The 19,125-nt window shown below is 41.1% G+C and overlaps 1 protein-coding gene across 3 annotated transcripts in view; it reads right to left on the bottom strand.

Moving 5' to 3' along the window:
* The window catches only part of LOC128700519 (excitatory amino acid transporter-like), a 287,211-nt gene that overhangs the window by 97,886 nt on the left and 170,200 nt on the right, over nucleotides 1-19,125 (bottom strand). For all 3 annotated transcript variants that reach the window (XM_070086958.1, XM_070086956.1, XM_070086957.1), the window contains 3 exons: nucleotides 9,152-9,259; nucleotides 7,616-7,741; nucleotides 2,349-2,491 (listed from right to left, as the gene is read on the bottom strand). In XM_070086958.1, coding sequence (XP_069943059.1) covers nucleotides 2,349-2,491; nucleotides 7,616-7,741; nucleotides 9,152-9,259 — 377 coding nt within the window. The remainder of the gene's footprint in view (nucleotides 1-2,348; nucleotides 2,492-7,615; nucleotides 7,742-9,151; nucleotides 9,260-19,125) is intronic.

Raw genomic sequence — 19,125 nt, 5'->3', positions numbered from 1 at the left:
ATAGCTAGAAGCAAATCTCCGGAGTGTGGTGCCTTCACCACTAGGAGACGAGCTTTGTCCTTTCCTGAAGCACTGGTGAGCATTGTGTTGGCGATTTTTTCCATGATCGGTTTGTCCCAGTGGGACTGTTTGTGCTCTTTGGGAGGAGCTGGTCTACTGCAGGAGTCTGTAAGGGTGTCCCACCGCATTGCTGCTTGCTTCAGTAAACCTGGGGTCTTGAGCTCCTACCACGTCTCTCAAGCGTTCGGGGACAATCTTCTTAGAAGTGATCAAAGTCTCAGAACCGAAACGTTTTCTAATAAATATGTGCTAGTGTTTGTTTACGTGTCTTTCTAAACTAACTTGTCGGTATTTATTACCAAGGTTTATGCAAAGTAACTCAGAGTATCGTTGTTCTGAAGGTTCTACTTATCGTACCTATCATTTTCCCTCGAGGCTGTGATAATAACACTCTTGGGATCCTTGAATGTGAGATCTGACGTTATCATTCCTTAGATATTCACCTTAGTCGTCCGATCTGTTGAGAGATTTAAGTTGGTTTTATAATTCGTTCCAGTTTACATTTCCTCGATTTTACGTAGTGATAATATAAGATTTCGTTCAGATTTTTAACCCGCAGGGTTAGCCACCCAGGATAACCCAAGAAAGGCAGTGCGTCATCGAGGACTGTCTTATTTCCACTGGGGTTCTCAATCTTGTCCCCCAGGATGAGACCCACACCAGTAGACTAACACCCAGATACCCACTTACTGCTAGGTGAACAGAACAACAAGTGCAAGAAAACGCGTCGAAATATTTCTTACTCTGCCGGGAATCGAACCCGGGCCCTCTGTGTGTGAAGCGAGAGCTTGGCCACTCCAGGTCCTCATTGTCTCCTGTGGCCCACTGTAAGACTTAGTTTATCAGCATGGAGATCTGAAGTGTCCTCAATGGATGCCACTTTTATACAAATTTTAGTGTCATCTGCAAAGGATGATACAAGCAATGATTTAAGTCTATATTTACATGGGAAAGAGAATTGTGGTGAGTACTGTGCCTTGGCAGCTTATGATTTAACTTTGTTCCCTATTAGTCTTCGTGTTCTGTATGTTAGATATATATAAATCCATCCAGGCATTTTTCCAGGTATTCCTTTTGTTAGCACTTTGAGCGCTGTTACACCACGAGCACATGCTGTAGGCTCATGCAAAGTCTGTATATAATACATTTACATTTTTTTTGTCTTCCGGTGCATGATAAACCATGTAGTAATGGTAAAGCAAATGCGAGAGGCAGGATCAACCTGCTTTAAACTCATGCTGCCAGGGGTTGTGCAGTGGTGAAGCCATGTCATTAGTAATCCTGCTACTTAATAACCTTTCAAAGAATTCGATCCTCAGCGAAGTCAGTGTTAGCGGTCTATAGTAAGTTGCGATGCTTTCTTCTAGCTTTGTGGAGTGGGGATTAACCCGTGGTTTATAATGACTGTTAGGGGCTACATCCGTGGTCTTTAATGACTTGTTGTTGGGCTACACCCACGGTTTTTAATGACTTGTTGTTGGGCTACACCCACGATTTTTAATGACTTGTTGTTGGGCTACACCCACGGTTTTTAATGACTTGTTGTTGGGCTACACCCACGATTTTTAATGACTTGTTGTTGGGCTACACCCACGGTTTTTAATGACTTGTTGTTGGGCTACACCCACGGTTTTTAATGACTTGTTGTTGGGCTACACCCACGATTTTTAATGACTGGCGGATAACTCTGAAAATACTTCTCAGAAAACTACAACCAAACAGAGGAAATTGAGGACGACTACAATGCAACATACAATACCCACTACACTATAGAAGATAAAATCCACTACAATATAAAAAATAATGCTCGGTACAATATACAGTATTATACAATTCACACTACAATAATGCTGAAGTGCTTTCACTTGAATATAAATGAACTTGATTTATTCGACCTCCAACTTAAAGTTGAAGGGACATAACTCACTTATGTTCCCTGACCTACCTACTTCTTCACTACGTGAGTGTGGGTGAGTGTAAGGTGGACCTACCTATCATGGGCCAGTAGGCCTGCTGCAGCGCTTTCTTTCTTATATTATGTTCCCTGACCTACCTAACTCAATCTTGACCTACTTAACACTACCCTGACTTACCTTACTCATCCATGATTTACCTAACTCTTCCCTGACCTTGCCCACAGTGAACTGACCTTTCCCTCAATGACCTGACAATGTTCTCAGTAACCAACCCTCCCTCTCAGTAACCTGACCTGACCCTCAGTGACCTGGCCTAGCCCTCAGTGACCTGCCCTCCCTCTCAGTGACCTGACCTAGCACTCAAGCACTCACCTGCTTGGCTAGGGGTGATCCTGGGTGGATAGCGATGACCAGGAGAACGCCCAGCAGTGCGTTCAGAAGTGATGTGGCAAGAAAGTACAGGATGGTGCGTACCACGATGCGTCCGTTCATGCGTGCGTTCAAACTCGCTGAACCTGAAGGTGTTGGTGAACGTGAGAGTGTGAATTAGATAAAGGTGAGAGTGTAAATTTGAAAGTGGTGATGGTGAGAGTGAAGGGTGAAAGTGAGAGTGAGTATGTACGTCAAGGTGAAGGTGAAGTTGAAGAAAACATTCGATCTGCTGAACATGCTTTCGTCTGGGACAATGTTTCACTCTGTGTAGAGCTTTATCATGTCATGTTTCACTCTGTGTAGAGCTTCATCATGTCATGTTTCACTCTGTGTAGAGCTTTATCATGTCATGTTTCACTCTGTGTAGAGATTTATCATGTCATGTTTCACTCTGTGTAGAGCTTTATCATGTCATGTTTCACTGTGTAGAGCTTTATCATGTCATGTTTCACTCTGTGTAGAGCTTTATCAAGTCATGTTTCACTCTGTGTAGAGATTTATCATGTCATGTTTCACTCTGTGTAGAGCTTTATCATGTCATGTTTCACTCTGTGTAGAGCTTTATCATGTCATGTTTCACTCTGTGTAGAGCTTTATCATGTCATGTTTCACTCTGTGTAGAGCTTTATCATGTCATGTTTCACTCTGTGTAGAGCTTTATCATGTCATGTTTCACTCTGTGTAGAGATTTATCATGTCATGTTTCACTCTGTGTAGAGATTTATCACGTCATGTTTCACTCTGTGTAGAGCTTTATCATGTCATGTTTCACTCTGTGTAGAGATTTATCATGTCATGTTTCACTCTGTGTAGAGATTTATCATGTCATGTTTCACTCTGTGTAGAGCTTTATCACGTTATGTTTCACTCTGTGTAGAGATTTATCATGTCATGTTTCACTCTGTGTAGAGCTTTATCACGTCATGTTTCACTGTGTAGAGATTTATCATGTCATGTTTCACTCTGTGTAGAGCTTTATCATGTCATGTTTCACTCTATGTAGAGATTTATCATGTCATGTTTCACTCTGTGTAGAGCTTTATCATGTCAGGTTTCACTGTGTAGAGCTTTATCATGTCAGGTTTCACTGTGTAGAGCTTTATCATGTCAGGTTTCACTCTGTGTAGAGCTTTATCATGTCATGTTTCACTGTGTAGAGCTTTATCATGTCATGTTTTACTCTGTGTAGAGCTTTATCATGTCATGTTTCACTCTGTGTAGAGCTTTATCATGTCATGTTTTACTCTGTGTAGAGCTTTATCATGTCGTTTCACTGTGTAGAGCTTTATCATGTCAAGTTTCACTCTGTGTAGAGCTTTATCATGTCATGTTTTACTGTGTAGAGCTTTATCATGTCATGTTTTACTGTGTAGAGCTTTATCATGTCAAGTTTCACTCTGTGTAGAGCTTTATCAGGTCATGTTTTACTCTGTGTAGAGCTTTATCATGTCATGTTTCACTCTGTGTAGAGCTTTATCATGTCATGTTTCACTCTGTGTAGAGCTTTATCATGTCATGTTTTACTGTGTAGAGCTTTATCATGTCATGTTTTACTGTGTAGAGCTTTATCATGTCAAGTTTCACTCTGTGTAGAGCTTTATCATGTCATGTTTCACTCTGTGTAGAGCTTTATCATGTCATGTTTCACTCTGTGTAGAGCTTTATCATGTCATGTTTTACTCTGTGTAGAGCTTTATCATGTCATGTTTCACTCTGTGTAGAGCTTTATCATGTCATGTTTTACTCTGTGTAGAGCTTTATCATGTCATGCTTCACTCTGTGTAGAGCTTTATCATGTCATGTTTTACTCTGTGTAGAGATTTATCATGTCATGTTTCACTCTGTGTAGAGCTTTATCATGATATGTTTCAGTCGTTGTAGAGCTTTATCATGTCAAGTTTCACTCTGTGTAGAGCTTTATCATGTCATGTTTCACTCTGTGTAGAGCTTTATCATGTCATGTTTTACTCTGTGTAGAGCTTTATCATGTCATGCTTCACTCTGTGTAGAGCTTTATCATGTCATGCTTCACTCTGTGTAGAGCTTTATCGTGTCATGTTTTACTCTGTGTAGAGCTTTATCATGTCATGTTTCACTCTGTGTAGAGCTTTATCATGTCATGTTTTACTCTGTGTAGAGCTTTATCATGTCATGTTTCACTCTGTGTAGAGCTTTATCATGTCATGTTTCACTCTATGTAGAGCTTTATCATGTCATGTTTCACTCTGTGTAGAGCTTTATCATGTCATGTTTCACTCTATGTAGAGCTTTACCAAGCCATAACATTATAAAGCTCCACACAGGGCGAAACGTGTTCTCACGTGTTTTCGGCTTGTTCTCACATTACTCGTAATACATTCACAGTAGATAACCAGGTTTGATCCAGGGAAGGTGATGGGTAGCTCGAATTCCCTGGATCAAGAGCCCTTCGCCAGTGTGGAAAAGAAATTTTTGAGGAAGATCAAAGAAAAGATAAATTTTTTTAATACATTTCTGTTTAATAAATCTATAGTAAAATAATTTTATAATACAACTTAAGACAATATTAATAAGAAGCGTAATACAATACAGTACTGTAATAAAATACAATATTTAGTTATACAGCACTGTAGTAAAATATATAATACAATACTGTAATATAATGCAGTAGTGTAGTAATATAATACACTACTGTGGTAATATAACTACTGTAGTAATATAATACACTACTGTGGTAATATAACTACTGTAGTAATATAATACACTACTGTGGTAATATAACTACTGTAGTAATATAATACACTACTGTGGTAATATAATACACTACTGTGGTAATATAACTACTGTAGTAATATAATACACTACTGTGGTAATATAACTACTGTAGTAATATAATACACTACTGTGGTAATATAATACACTACTGTGGTAATATAACTACTGTAGTAATATAATACACTACTGTGGTAATATAACTACTGTAGTAATATAATACACTACTGTGGTAATATAACTACTGTAGTAATATAATACACTACTGTGGTAATATAACTACTGTAGTAATATAATACACTACTGTGGTAATATAATACACTACTGTGGTAATATAACTACTGTAGTAATATAATACACTACTGTGGTAATATAACTACAGTAGTAATATAATACACTACTGTGGTAATATAATACACTACTGTGGTAATATAACTATTGTAGTAATATAATACACTACTGTGGTAATACAATACACTACTGTAGTAATATAATAACTACTGTAGTAATACAATACACTACTGTGGTAATATAATACACTACTGTAGTAATATAATACACTATTGTAGTATTATAATACACTACTGTAGTAATATAATACACTACTGTGGTAATATAATACACTACTGTGGAAATATAACTACTGTAGTAATATAATACACTACTGTGGTAATACAATACACTACTGTGGTAATATAATAACTACTGTAGTAATATAATACACTACTGTAGTAATATAATACTCTACTGTAGTAATACAATACACTACTGTGGTAATATAATACACTACTGTAGTAATATAATACACTATTGTAGTATTATAATACACTACTGTAGTAATATAATACACTATTGTAGTAATATAATACACTACTGTGGTAATATAATAACTACTGTAGTAATATAATAACTACTGTAGTATTATAATAACTACTGTAGTAATATAATACACTACTGTAGTAATATAATAACTACTGTAGTAATATAATAACTACTGTAGTAATATAATAACTACTGTAGTAATATAATACACTACTGTAGTAATATAATAACTACTGTAGTAATGTAATAACTACTGTAGTAATATAATAACTACTGTAGTAATATAATACACTACTGTAGTAATATAATACACTACTGTAGTAATATAATACACTACTGTAGTAATATAATAACTACTGTAGTAATATAATAACCTACTTTAGTAATATAATACACTACTGTAGTAATATAATACACTACTGTAGTAATATAATACACTACTGTAGTAATATAATACACTACTGTAGTAATATAATAACCTACTTTAGTAATATAATACACTAATGTAGTAATATAATACACTACTGTAGTAATATAATACATTACTGTAGTAATATAATACACAACTGTAGTAATATAATACACTACTGTAGTAATATAATAACTACTGTAGTAATATAATAACCTATTTTAGTAATATAATACACTACTGTAGTAGTTAATAGTACACTACTGTAGTAGTTAATAGTACACTACTGTAGTAGTTAATAGTACACTACTGTAGTAGTTAATAGTACACTACTGTAGTAGTTAATAGTACACTACTGTAGTAGTTAATAGTACACTACTGTAGTAATATAATAACCTACTTTAGTAATATAATACACTACTGTAGTAATATAATACACTACTGTAGTAATATAATACACCAATGTAGTAATGCAATACACTACTGTAGTAATATAATACACTATTGTAGTAATACACTGCTGTAGTAATATAATACACTACTTTAGTAATATAATACACTACTGTAGTAATAAAATACACTACTGTAGTACGAGGTTGCGAGTCAGGTGAGAACATGAGACCTGGTCGCTGAGTTGCCACAAGAAAAGATCAATAAAGTGAAGGTAATAAAGAGAATAGTGACAACAGTAATAAGAAATCTGTCCTAAGAGAGGCTAGAAGAGTAGTGTTTGCGTCAGAACGTTGGTAACAAGACGGAAGTAGAATTAGTGAGGCGTTATCAGGATGTATGGTGACGTCAACGTCTGAACTTTTCCGAGAAACGTTTTTAAATAGTATTAATGATTTTCAGTTTTAAAAAGAAATTGAGAAAAACTTATTTCATTCTTAGACTTTTTTTACATAAGCAGTGTTTTAGTGTTCCCACGTGATTAAGATGTTGAGAGCCGCTGCTACCTGCTGTGTAGGATATGCAAACACTGAGAGTTGTATGTCTAGTGTATATACATAGAGTTTACTTTCAATCTTTCTTTTAAGGACTAGTGTATTCTTGATTGGTGGGAGGTGACATGCAGCCTTAAAAACTCTAAGCTCTATTAACCAACTCGTGACGCCTCAAACTGAGAAACAGCTGGTAGAGACAGAGGTAAATATGCTGTGATGTGGTCACGTCAAGACCGGTCTCACCTGGTATAAGAGAGAAGGTAATGATCGTGTAGTCTCACCTGCTATGAGAGAAGCTATGATGAGGGGCAGGATCATGAGTTTGAGCATCCTGATGAACAGTTCACCAGGGTATGAGATGAGCAGGATGGTGGTAGAGTCAGGTCCCGCCGCACGCAGTGACAGACCTAGAGTGGGAGAGACACATACAGTTGAAGAGCAGCTTCTTGTCGCCCCTGCTGGAGTTAGAAGAACTTTCTTCGCCAGGGAAGATGTCTTACCGCGAGATGGCTAATCAGTCGCTGGCATATCGGTAATATTAATTCACCTTGTTAAGGAAAGAATACCGTTGTCTTACACAGACTTAACTACTACAGCAGCTAAGGTCATCAACTGGTAAAAAAAAACATATTTCTCTTTGAAGGGAAAGCTTTAGATGGTTGGACTTGCCTTTACTGTCAAGAAACTACAGATTAGCGGAGAAGACTTTCCGACGTAAGGCAAATCATCCTATGAGACGGGACTGCTGGAAATAGTGGAAAAAATGGGAAGGTAGTTTTGAGATGGTCATTCCTATCAAGGCTGAGTGACAGAACACAAGAAAATTACCCTTTCAAACTTGTATACAGAAGGAGCTAGCCGTGCAATGCCTGTGTAGCTTAATTAAAAAAAAAGTTTATTTTAATCAAGGACTCAATGGTATCCAAGCCAATTCATTATTTAATGGCTCATTTGTGGGTTCAGACTTTGTGTCAGGGGGTCGCACCGCGGGCATGAGCACCCGGCAGCATCTTTCATTTGTGTTATTTATCAAATTAGACATGCCACATTGTGTAGCTACACTAATCTGTATGACGATCACACAGGATGGTTATGCTGTCATACTCCATCATACTGGATGGTTATCCTATCATACTCCATCACAGTGGATGCTTATCCTGTCGTACGCCATCACACAGGATGGTTATCTTGTCGTACTCCATCTCACAAAATGGTTATCCTGTCGTACTCCATCACACAGGATGGTTATCCTGTCGTACTCCATCACACAGGATGGTTATCCTGTCGTACTCCATCACACAGGATGGTTATCCTGTCGTACTCCATCACACAGGATGGCTATCCTGTCATACCTCCATCACTAATGATGGGTTTACAACGAGGTCAGAAGTCCTGTCAGTCTAACCTGGAAGCTTGCCTTAAGGAAAGGCATTTGGGAAATAATGGTTTTGTAAGTCTCGAGTTATCTTTCAGATGCTATCTTTATTCTCCCGGATGGTCATCCTTTAAGTTATCCTTCGAATGTCAGCTTCCAAAATACCCACTAGGTTATTTTTCAGGTTCCAGACCACTAGCCACCCACCTTATCTAGGCTATCAAACCAATCCGACCACCCTTTTCATTTGCATACCCCTCCTTATCTAAGTTGTAGACCAAATTTTCCTGTCTCAGGAAAGGCCAATTATTCCCCGTTACCTACCACCATCCACCTCCAGTTCTAATGTCAACCCCACCATCCCACAAACACCTACTCAGCCCTACTCTCCAGCTCACAGGCCATATTTATGTTCTGCTATGAAAGTGGTGGAGACACTTACCGAGGGCGACGCCGAAGAGGACGCCGGAGAAGGTGATGATGAGAAGAAGGTTCTTACGCACCCAGCTCCAGCGCATGTCTGTAACTCGCACTGGTGACATCTTGACACCTGAAGGTGAGAGAGAGAGAGTGCCACCGTGAGTGATGCTGGATGTCCTGGTCCCCTTGGGTAGCTGGGTATACACGTATATATATACTTATGCAATAAGATCACAGTAAACAGGTGATTTCAGAATATGCAAAACAACCACTCTGAAAGAATAGAGAAATTCCAAGCGCTTTCGTGACTACTCACATTATCAAGGAACTATGAAAGTAAAGCATCCAAGGAAGCTATATAAGGGGTCTGGCCAGCACCTCACTATCAGATCCCACAACGGTTAAACACCTGACGCGCGCCGACCCAACTTGGTTGGGTTGTTAAGCAACAAGGTTGCTTAACACAATCCTCCCTAATAGAGCTAAATGGTTGAGATATGTTGATGATATTTTGTGTCTTATGTCCAAAAATGTAGATATACACCATTTCCTTGGAAAATTAAATAGCTTAGCCCATTCTATAAACTTTACTGTTGAGTTTGAAGAAAATAACTCATTGCCTTTTCTAGATGTTTTAATTATTAAGGGTAATAATGAATTCAAATTTAAAATTTACAGAAAACCTACAAATAACTGTTCCTATGTCCACTATTATTCCTCGCATCAAGATAGAGTCAAAATGTCTGTTTTCTCATCAATGTTTTTGAGAGCTTTACGAATTTGTAGTCCTGAGTTCATAGATGAGGAAATATCCAAAATTTATGAAATAGGTAATGATTTAAAATACCCAAGAAATGTAATTGATAAATCTTTTAAAGTTGCTAGAAATACTTTTTACAATCCAAAAAGGGACAACCAGCCTTATTCAACTAAAAATATGTTGGTTCTCCCTTACCATGAAAACTTGGTTGATATGCCTTCTCTTCTTAAGACTTTAAATATTAAAGTTGTATTCAAAAATCTTGATACAGTAAAAAAAAACTTTTGATAAAGAATTCCCCCCAAAATGCTGATGGATGTGTCTATAAGATTCCTTGTAAAATTTGCGATAAACTTTATTACGGTCAAACTGGTAAAAATCTCGAGCTAAGATTAAAACAACATAAATATAGCATTAGAACTGGACAAGATTCCAATGCTCTATTTATTCATGTAAGAGATTTTAACCATCCAATTGATTTTCAAAAAGTTGAGAAAGTAGTATCAAGCAAGTCCATGGTCGACAGGAATATAATTGAATCTTGTTTCATAAAAAGCAGTTTTGACAATAATATGAATATTTCCTTTGGTTTATATAAATTAGATCCATTTATAATTAATAGAATTTGGGAAGAATTTAATAATACACTGGACAAATAATAATGTTTAAATTTTCCTGGGTAGAATAGTTTGTGGGTGAGTTGTGCAAAGGACCTATCCAAGTTGGGTCGGCGCGCGTCAGGTGTTTAACCGTTGTGGGATCTGATAGTGAGGTGCTGGCCAGACCCCTTATATAGCTTCCTTGGATGCTTTACTTTCATAGTTCCTTGATAATGTGAGTAGTCACGAAAGCGCTTGGAATTTCTCTATTCTTTCAGAGTGGTTGTTTTGCATATATACTTATATACAGAGTGGCGGTATATTCGAATTGGTTACTGGGTTGATTGTGATCAAACACATTGTGTGTGTGTGTGTGTGTGTGTGTGTGTGTGTGTGTGTGTGTGTGTGTGTGTGTGTGTGTGTGTGTGTGTGTGTGCGCGCGCATGCGTGTGTACAGTGCTCGTCACGGCATTATGCCGGGTGACGCCCCTGCATAATGCCGTGACGAAAATCAAAGGCCTACCATACAGGGAGGTCTTTTCTCGTCAGTGCATTACGCCGTGTAGCAGCTGTTAGAATGATGTCATGGCCTTCCACCACATTCCACAGTCACTCCTCAGTGCTCACATGGCTGCCATGGTGAGAGGAAGTGTTGCACTTTTGTATTTCATCCACCCCATCTTCTGTCGCTTGTTTCTTTTGGTTTTGATGCTATACATGTTTGATTATGGGTAAAAGAAAGTCTTTAACACCTGAAACTATAGCTCAAATCATAGGGCTTCACAAAGCTGGGCACCAGACGAAAGAAACAGTGAAGAATGTTGGTGTGTGTGAGCGCTCAGTGAGGAACTGGGTGCAGCGTTTCAAGGCAGCGTTTGACACATGTGAGGCTACGGTTTTTATGCAAGACGGTGCACCTTGTCATACCTCCAAATCTGTAGTTCAGAGGCTTAATTAAGGACTGTGAAGTGAGGTTCTTTAATGACTGGCCAGGCAATTCCCCAGACCTAAACTCTATTGAGAACCTCTGGTCAATAGTGAAACGAAGTTTACTGGGCAAGGATATCAGTTCCATCCTGCTGCTGGAGGCTGCTGTGCATGAGGCCTCAAACAACATACCTCCCCAAACCATCAAGAATTTGTGTGAGTCTTCTTACACGGCTGAGGGATGTGATTAAGCATAAATGAAAGTGTGCAAATATATATATTATAATATTTCATGGTATGCGTTTGTGTTTTGGTACGTGTGGGGGAGGGGTAGCACAATGCCGTGACAAGCAGTGTATATATATATATATATATATATATATATACATATATATACATATATATATATATATATATATATATATATATATATATATATATATATATATATATATGTCTTGCCGAATAAGTAAAGCTTGCAATTTTGGCTTAAATAGCAAAGCACTTCTTGCCAAATAGGGCAAGCGATAATTTGTGTATGCAATAATTTCGCAAAAATCATTCTGATCCTAACGGAAAAAATGTATTTCAAAGTGTTTGTTTATTATTAAATTACTGTAATCTTATATGAAATATATTTAGCTGGATTAGGATAAATTAAATCGCACTTGTTATAATAAGGTCAGGTCTTTTGGTACAAAATCAATTTTTATATTAACATAAATGAAAAAATATATCTTTAAATGTATAAGGGAAAATTTTAGAAAGGACTTAATTTTAAATGAGTTCTTGCTAATTGACCAGATTTACCTATTCGGCACCACACACGCATATATATATATATATATATATATATATATATATATATATATATATATATATATATATATATATATGTGTGTGTGTGTGTGTGTACTCACCTATTTGTACTCACCTATTTGTGGTTGCAGGGGTCGAGTCCTAGCTCCTGGCCCCGCCTCTTCACCGGTTGCTACTAGACCCTCTCTCTCCCCGCTCCATGAGCTTTATCAAACCTCGTCTTAAAACTGTGTATGGTTCCTGCCTCCACTACGTCATTTTCTAGGCTATTCCACTGCCTTACAACTCTATGACTGAAGAAATACTTCCTACTATCTCTCTGACTCATTTGTGTCTTCAACTTCCAATTGTGGCCTCTTGTTTCTGTGTCCCCTCCCTGGAACATCCTGTCCTTGTCCACCTTGTCTATTCCACGCAGTATTTTATATGTCGTTATCATGTCTCCCCTGACCCTCCTGTCCTCCAGTGTCGTCAGGCCGATTTCCCTTAATCTTTCTTCATAGGACATTCCCCTTAGCTCTGGAACTAACCTTGTTGCAAACCTTTGTACTTTCTCTAGTTTCTTGACGTGCTTTATCAAGTGCGGGTTCCAAACAGGTGCTGCATACTCCAGTATGGGCCTGACATACACGGTGTACAGTGTCTTGAATGATTCCTTACTAAGGTGTCGGAATGCTGTTCTCAGGTTTGCCAGGCGCCCATATGCTGCAGCAGTTATCTGATTGATGTGTGCTTCCGGAGACATGCTCGGTGTTATACTCACCCCAAGATCTTTCTCCTTGAGTGAGGTTTGCAGTCTTTGGCCACCTAGCCTATACTCTGTCTGTGGTCTTCTGTGCCCTTCCCCTATCTTCATGACTTTGCATTTGGCAGGATTAAATTCGAGAAGCCATTTGCTGGACCAGGTGTCCAGTCTGTCCAGGTCTCTTTGAAGTCCTGCCTGGTCCTCATCAGATTTAATTCTCCTCATTAACTTCACATCATCTGCAAACAGGGACACTTCTGAGTCTAACCCTTCCGTCATGTCGTTCACATATACCAAAAATAGCACTGGTCCTAGGACCGACCCCTGTGGGACCCCGCTCGTCACAGGTGCCCACTGTGATACATCATTACGTACCATGACTCGTTGTTGCCTCCCTGTCAGGTATTCTCTGATCCATTGCAGTGCCCTTCCTGTTATATGCGCCTGATGCTCTAGCTTCTGCACTAATCTCTTGTGAGGAACTGTGTCAAAGGCCTTCTTGCAGTCCAAGAAGATGCAATCAACCCACCCCTCTCTCTCTTGTCTTACTTCTGTTATTTTATCATAAAACTCCAGAAGGTTTGTGACACAGGATTTGCCTTCCGTGAATCCGTGCTGGTTGGCATTTATACTCCTGTTCCGTTCCAGGTGCTCCACCACTCTCCTCCTGATAATCTTCTCCATAATTTTGCATACTATACACGTCAATGACACAGGTCTATAGTTTAGTGCCTCTTTTCTGTCTCCTTTTTTGAAAATGGGAACTACATTTGCTGTCTTCCATACCTCAGGTAGTTGCCCAGTTTCCAGGGATGTGTTGAAGATTGTGGTAAGTGGTACGCACAACATATCTGCTCCCTCTCTAAGGACCCATGGAGAGATGTTGTCCGGTCCCATTGCCTTTGAGGTATCGATGTCCCTTAGCAGTTTCTTCACCTCCTCCTCATCTGTATGTATGTCGTCCAACACTTGTTGGTGTATTCCTTGTTGGTGTCCCCATCTGGTCTGTCCCCCCAGAGTCCTTCCTGTCTCTACTGTAAATACTTCCTTAAATCTCGTGTTGAGCTCCTCACATACCTCTTGATCGTTTCTTGTGAGTTCCCCACCTTCTTTCCTCAGCCTTATCACCTGGTCCTTGACTGTTGTCTTCTTCCTAATGTGGCTATACAGCAGTTTCGGGTCAGATTTGACTTTCGATGCTATGTCGTTTTCATACTGTCTCTGGGCCTCCCTCCTTATCTGCGCATACTCGTTTCTGGCTCTTCTACTAATCTCCTTGTTTTCCTGGGTCCTATGCCTCCTGTACCTTTTCCATTCTCTGTTGCACTTAGCTTTTGCCTCCCTACACCTTCGGGTAAACCAAGGACTCGTCTTGGTCTTCCTATTATTTCTGTTTCCCTTGGGAACAAAACTTTCCTCTGCCTCCTTGCACTTTGTTGCCACATATTCCATCATCTCGTTTACTGATTTTCCTACCATTTCTCTGTCCCACTGAACCTCCTGCAGGAAGTTTCTCATACCTGTGTAGTCCCCCCTTTTATAGTTTGGCCTGTCCCCTTCAGTTCCTGTTACCTTCTCCACTTGTAACTCTACTATATAGTCAAAACTCAGAACCACATGATCGCTAGCTCCAAGGGGCCTCTCGTAAGTGATGTCCTCGATGTCTGAACTGCTCAGGGTGAACACAAGATCCAGTCTTGCTGGCTCATCCTCCCCTCTCTCTCTGGTTGTGTCCCTGACATGTTGATGCATGAGGTTTTCAAGTACCACATCCATCATCTTTGCTCTCCATGTTTCGGGACCCCCATGTGGCTCCAGGTTTTCCCAGTCGATCTCCCTGTGGTTGAAATCGCCCATTACCAGTAACTTTGCTCTGCTCGAGTGAGCTCTTCTTGCCACCTCAGCCAGTGTGTCCACCATCACCCTGTTGTTTTCTTCGTACTCCTCTCTTGGCCTCCTGCAGTTCTGTGGTGGGTTATACATCACTCCAATGACTACTTTATGTTCTCCGGACTGAATTGTACCTACAATGTAGTCTCTTTCTCCAATCATGTCCATGCCTTCCATTTCCTCAAATCCCCATTGGTGTTTTATGAGCAGTGCAACCCCTCCTCCCCCTCTACTCCTTCTATCTTTCCTCAGGATCTGATATCCTGTTGGGAAGATTGTGTCTGTTATTATCTCAGCGAGTTTTGTTTCTGTGACTGCTATGATGTCTGGGGATTTTTCACTGATTCTTTCATTCCACTCCTCATGTTTATTCATTATTCCATCCGCATTTGTGTACCAAACCTTTAGTTTCTTTTCTATCATTGTGGTCATGCAAGTATATTGGGGTTGGGGGAGGGAGAGCCTTGGTGGGGGCCTATATGGGGCTGTGGTGTAGGTGGGGTATGTGTTGATGGGGGTGGGGTCAGAATGCCCATAAGGGACAGCTGTTGGGGTGAGGTTTGTGATATGGGGGTTGGTGGCAGAGGGAACAGTGAGTGGGTTGGAGTATAGGTTGCTCAGTTGCGTTGGGAATGTCGCGGGTGGGGTCTTTTGGTGGGAGATTCTGTGGGGTGTGTTTGCCCTTCCTCCTGTGTCTGGGTCCTGCTCATTTTCATTGCTTCTCGTTCCTCCTTGCGTCTCTGTACCCTCTCTTTCAGTGTAGTCCTTTCTTCTTGTGTTCTGTCGCGGTCGAGGTATACTCTCTGGTACCCCTCTTTGTCTCTCAGTCTTGCTTTCTCTTGCAGAATCCTGATTCGAACTGATTCTTCCTTGAAAGTTACTCTGACAGGCCGTATCCTTCCACTCGCAAACCACCCAATTCTCTGAAAATTTGTCACCTGGGTCATATTGCCCTCCCCTATTGTTTTCATGATGCCTTCAATCATTTTTTTCTCCTCCTGTTTTATTTCTTCAAAGTTGGCCCCCTTGGCTTCTTGGAGCCCGTACACAAAAACTGACCTCGCCCTTTCCTCCTCCCACTGAGTCTCCATCTGCTTCCTCTGAGGCATTTTGTTTCCTTCCATTGACATGTTCTTGCCTTCAGTCCCTGTCATATCTGAAACATCTATTCTTAGTGGACTGTCTTTCCTGGCCAGCTGTCCCGTGCTACTGCAGTTGGCTGTTAGAACCTCTGCATATAACAAACCTTCATTTTCTTCGGACCTGTCGCTTGATCTTAGTGTGCTCATCGTCTTTTCCCTGGCCCCACGTGGGTCTGATAGGTCCTTCGTGTACGGCATGTCTCCGTTGTTGCTTACCATCCCCTTGTCTGCGCCTGACTCTGAATTTCCATCATTGTCTTCAGACCTGTCGTTTGATCTCAGTGTGCTCGTCGTCTTTTCCCTGGCCCCACGTGGGTCTGATAGGGCCTTCCTGTACGGCATGTCTCCGTTGTTGCTTACCATCCCCTTGTCTGCGCCTGACTTTGAATTTCCTGATGTCACGTCTGAATTGTCATTTGTCTCTCTAATCTGTTTCAGGCTTTGCAGTTTCTCTTCTAAGCACTGTATCCTAGCTTCTGCTGCTAAGGCCTGTACTTCCCACTTCCTGCACTCTTCAGCTATCCGCTCCTCCATTTTCTTACCAAGCTCTACTATCTTCCTTCCCCACTCTTCCTCCCTTTTTTGGAGCTCTAACTCCCAGTCTTTCCTCCCTGGTTCTTCTACCAGATCTCTGGTTTTCCGTCCTCTAAGGCCACCCATATTTTTTTTTTTTTTTTTTTTTTTTTTTTTTTTTTTTTTTTTTTTTTTTTTGTTAGGGAGGGAGAGAGAGAGGGAGGGGGAGAGAGTGTGTGTGTGTGTGTGTGTGTGTGTGTGTGTGTGTGTAGGCAGCCTGTACTGTCTGTATAGACAGCCTATGCTGTCTGCCAGCTGAGTTCATATTTCGCACCATGTTGGTGCTGCCACCTATAGGCCTACTTCAGTATGCCCACACCTGCCTCTGCCTCACTCTCTCAGTGGCCTTCACTCAGTCAACAAGGCCTACTCCTCTCTCCCTCGCTGAGCATGGCCCTCCCAGGCCTTGGGCACTTAACACACTGCCTGTGTACCCCACGACATTGCAAATAAAGTAAGAAGCCTCCGAAGCCTTATCATTGAACCCCGCTCTGCAGGAACGACCAATAAACTCGTAAACATTGGTGACAGCGGTGATCGCAAGCTGTTATGTTGCCTGTGTTGCCCGAGGAGGGAAGGAAGAGGAATGAAGTCGTCTTCACTTCATCACCCCACACAACAAGCATCCATCTCTCAACGAGTTATCCTGATGTCGTGTCTGCACATTTAAGCATCCAGACATAGGTACAAGCAGGATTTGGCTGAAATTTACCGAATTTCTTGGAGAATTGTAAGTGGCATCCCTGTGACTCGACACCACAGCATCCCACGCTGTTCAAGTCATGTGTTCAGTGTATGGTTCTGCTGTTGTTGTTCAGCTCAGCATGGCTATTTCAGCAAGTCAGAGGTGAGTCTGTGGTGATTTCAGCATCCAGTGTGGGTGTTTCTCCAAGTGGGTATGTGCTAGAGGAAGCAGCCGGGTTCCTCGCCTCACACCTCACCCGCCTACCACCACACTCCACCACTATGTACTCACTCCCTCTGTTGTGTTTTCTGCTGTTTTCCGTGTGAATTCATTGCCAGAGCTGTGTATCCGAGTGCCCAAGGCCACTCGAAGCCATGTGGATCACCATCCCACGTAGATCAGCAAGCCACGTGGAGTGTCAATGATGCCTCGTGGAGTTACAAGCCACGTGGGTTACCAAGTCAGACGTCCTAGGCCACATGCTGCGGTCTGCTGCCGCATCACACTGACGCCACATCACGCAGTCACCCATGATGCTGACGTCACCTCGCAATGTCACCTCCATAACATCACCTCACAACATCACGCCTGATCAACAGTGTTAGTTTCACAGTGAGCAATATGTTGTGTTGTCAAGAAGATTGAGAGAAAATATATGTCATGTGTTAATTTATTCTTCTCAGTCAGTTCTCACATGTTCCTGTATAGCTTAGTGTCGATTTATTTTTTGCACAGAAGTGTCATTTGCTAGTAAGCCATGTTGTACTGCATGTGCAGTGCGGGTGTGTCCAGTTTTCTGTGTCCTGTGTGGTCTTGAGCCTAGACCACTGTGTAGCACCTCGTGTTACTTGTCACCCAGTGTAACCTGTGCGTTTGACAGCTGATATTAGTCAGCCCAGCGCATCCGAGCCTCTTGTACAGAAAGCTTTTTATGTTCGCTACTCGTGATGCCCTGCAGAATCGTACCTGCTACGATTCCCATTGAGATTTGTTTCACTTCACCTCCAGACCGTCAGAGTGCAGTTATATGTAGAGAAACAAGTCTGGGGATGCTTAGACTAACCTCTGCTGTAACTCCAACTGTCGAGAGATTGACACTCATCAAGCCGCAGTTAAGCCCTATTGGCAGGTGCTGTGTCAGCCTCATGTCACAAGCTTCAGTGAGCTCCTGCACAAAGATGATGCCACTTTGACTGCTAGCTCACTCACTGCAGTACAGTGTATGATGTTACAACTCCCAGATGTTTCGCCGAGTCGTCTCTGCCACAACTCACTCCATGCTCGCTGGCAGTGGCAGCTCCAGCGATAGTACCAGTCGAGAAATGTCCTGAGTCGCTTGCCAGAAGAAGTCCTGCCCAGTTGCCGAATACTGACGGCACCTCACTTGAGGGCACCAGCAGGTTGTGCCCCAGGTTGAGTGAAACCCTGCAGCGACTCCTAGGATGACTGCTTCACTGTTCCGGAGGAGACTGTACCCTGTTACGTCACAGCTCAGCCGCAGCAATGTCTCCTGTGTTGCAGTATCTGTCCAGATGTAGGAAGGCGTGCAGTGATGCCCATCGACACTCACTGCCTATGACCACGATGTTTAGCACACCCCACCTGTTTTTTTCTTCCCTCCCCATAGGAAGTTTTTTTTCCATGTCCATATATATATATATATATATATATATATATATGTTTTTATTTTGTGTTCTGTGCCCTGTTCCGGTGAGAGAGAGACAGAGTTTTTTTTTTTTTACAGCCACTCATGGTCAAGGACGACCATGGTGGTGCGTGGCCGAGCAAATGTAGACAGCCTGTACTGTCTGCATAGGCAGCCTATGCTGTCTTCCAGCTGAGTTCATATTTTGCAC

This window comes from Cherax quadricarinatus, chromosome 20 (assembly GCF_038502225.1).
Source record: "Cherax quadricarinatus isolate ZL_2023a chromosome 20, ASM3850222v1, whole genome shotgun sequence".
NCBI lineage: Eukaryota > Metazoa > Arthropoda > Malacostraca > Decapoda > Parastacidae > Cherax > Cherax quadricarinatus.
Note: the sequence above shows the minus strand (reverse complement) of the source record. Positions and strands in the feature narration are given on the sequence as shown.